The sequence below is a fragment of the Salvia miltiorrhiza genome, chromosome 8, assembly GCF_028751815.1.
Source record: "Salvia miltiorrhiza cultivar Shanhuang (shh) chromosome 8, IMPLAD_Smil_shh, whole genome shotgun sequence".
Classification (NCBI taxonomy): domain Eukaryota; kingdom Viridiplantae; phylum Streptophyta; class Magnoliopsida; order Lamiales; family Lamiaceae; genus Salvia; species Salvia miltiorrhiza.
In genome coordinates, this window is record NC_080394.1 from 11,859,502 (window position 1) to 11,861,522 (window position 2,021).

The 2,021-nt window shown below is 36.8% G+C and overlaps 1 protein-coding gene across 1 annotated transcript; it reads left to right on the top strand.

The window, feature by feature from the left end:
• Positions 1-399: 399 nt before the first annotated feature.
• LOC131001019 (protein SMALL AUXIN UP-REGULATED RNA 12-like) lies at positions 400-1,158 on the top strand. Its single transcript, XM_057927184.1, has one exon. The coding sequence runs from the start codon at positions 466-468 to the stop codon at positions 778-780; it is 315 nt and encodes a 104-aa protein (XP_057783167.1). The 5' UTR covers positions 400-465; the 3' UTR covers positions 781-1,158.
• The last annotated feature ends 863 nt before the right edge of the window (positions 1,159-2,021 follow it).

A 2,021-nucleotide genomic window follows, 5' to 3' on the forward strand; every position in this document is an offset into this window, starting at 1 on the left:
TGGGATAGAGGATTTGACTGCGATACTAGTCTAATTTAAGAATAAATTGGTCACGGTCAAAAAATTAGAATTAATTAAAACAAAAGTAATTTATGATAAAATCTTTTTTTACGGTGTGCAAAGGTATAATTTTGTACAAATTTAGTAATCTGCATGCTAATTTTTCAACTAGTAATCAGTGTAGTTCATTAAAAAATAAATTTATTGATATTTAATCGTATTTGAATTTGAATATTGAGGTAGCTTAAGAATTCTGAGTCCGGTAATTGAAAAAAGAATTATTAAAGCGAAATTGAAGTGAGTGAGTTCACTACGTTGGGGCCCACCCACGTCCCAGCCCCGCAAGGTCACAACTTTCATCAATAAATACCTCCACAGCCCCATCTCCATCTTCACCACCACCACCACCTTAAATTCTTCACACTCCCCCAATTTCTACCCCAAAATTTCTTCTTCTTCCCACAAATGGCGATCAAGAAATCTAACAGACTCTCTCAAGCAGCGAGCCTGAAACAAATCCTGAAAAGATGCTCGAGTTTGGGCAAGAAACACGGGTACGACGAAGACGGCCTCCCCGTCGACGTCCCCAAAGGCCACTTCGCCGTCTACGTCGGCGAGAACCGGAGCCGCTACATCGTCCCCATCTCCTTCCTCTCTCACCCGGAATTCCAATGCCTGCTCCGGAGAGCCGAGGAGGAGTTCGGATTCGACCACGAAATGGGCCTAACCCTTCCCTGCGAGGAGGTTTTTTTCAGATCGCTCACTTCCATGATCCGATGAAGGGACAAGAGTTTTTATCCGCTGCTGCGCTTTCTCAAACTGTATTATACGTGTCGCCGCACGACACGACCAAGGCTTCGATAATATTTCTCTGATTTTTGGGGAGAGATGGTCAAGATGAAAATTCAGCAGAGTAATTCATTGTTGCCTGCTTTTTTTTCTTTCTTTTTTCAACATCTCTCTTCGCATTTATTTCTTTTTTTTTTTTTGGAGGGATCTATGATTTCAGCCCTGTTTTCGGGTGGTTGTTTTTGTTCTAACATTAAGACCCGTGAATTTGTGGATTTGTAAAGGAGGTGTTTGTGATTTTTCCTCACAGAGGTGTTTGCTTACACCCTGCGAGAGAATTTAACGTTAATTCAACGACGGTTTCGACTACTTTTCTACTAGTTTTTTTCAGCTTTTTATTCCGTTTGTCACACATGTTTTGTTGCGTTCTACTCCTTATCTTATTGGTGTGTCATACTTATATTATGACGTCATAAATAACATTGTAGAAGTTCACAATTTACACAAAAACTGAATTAGTATAAAGCTACTAATTAAGACTATAAAAAGGACACCCTAGAAAAATATTAATAATGTTTTTGTAATATTCAAACAAAATTCACTTCATGTCTTACTTAAAGGTCTTTAATTTGTTGTTACGTGTACAAACCACGCTTCAATTAAAAGTAGAAGATTTAGAACACACAAAATTAATGAGTGAAAGTTGAAGGTGGGAAATCTGGAATTTCATACAATGATATAAATGGAGTAAGCCCTCGATTTTTTTTCCGTACAAAATATGTAGTGTGCCTATAAATGTCACAGAAGACCCAAGACCCTACTCTCTCTCTCTCTCTCTCTCTTTTTTGAACTAGTACGTCCACCCGTGCGATGCACGGCAAACATCAAAATTGGACGATATTTTAAAATAAAATAATTCATATCAATTACTCGATAAAGAACATGAGTATAAATAACTAAATTCATTAAAATCAAAAGCATGTATAGGGTAAATATCACTTTAAACCTCAAACTATTTGTGCACTATTAATTATATCCTGAACTATCGAAAATATTTTTTTTAAACCTTCAACTATCAATTTTGTATCAATTGTACCATTCGTCCATTTTTTTTCTCCGAAAATTTGACCAGGCTCGTCCGATGTATTTAGAAGGAGTATTCTTTTTTTAACCTACATTGTACAAAACGAAGTTAGTATATGCCACACTAATTGAATATTTAAAGGGTGAAA

Bases quoted from the DNA above. Each gene is read 5' to 3' on its own strand.
- LOC131001019 (XM_057927184.1), top strand. From the start codon at position 466: ATGGCGATCAAGAAATCTAACAGACTCTCTCAAGCAGCGAGCCTGAAA.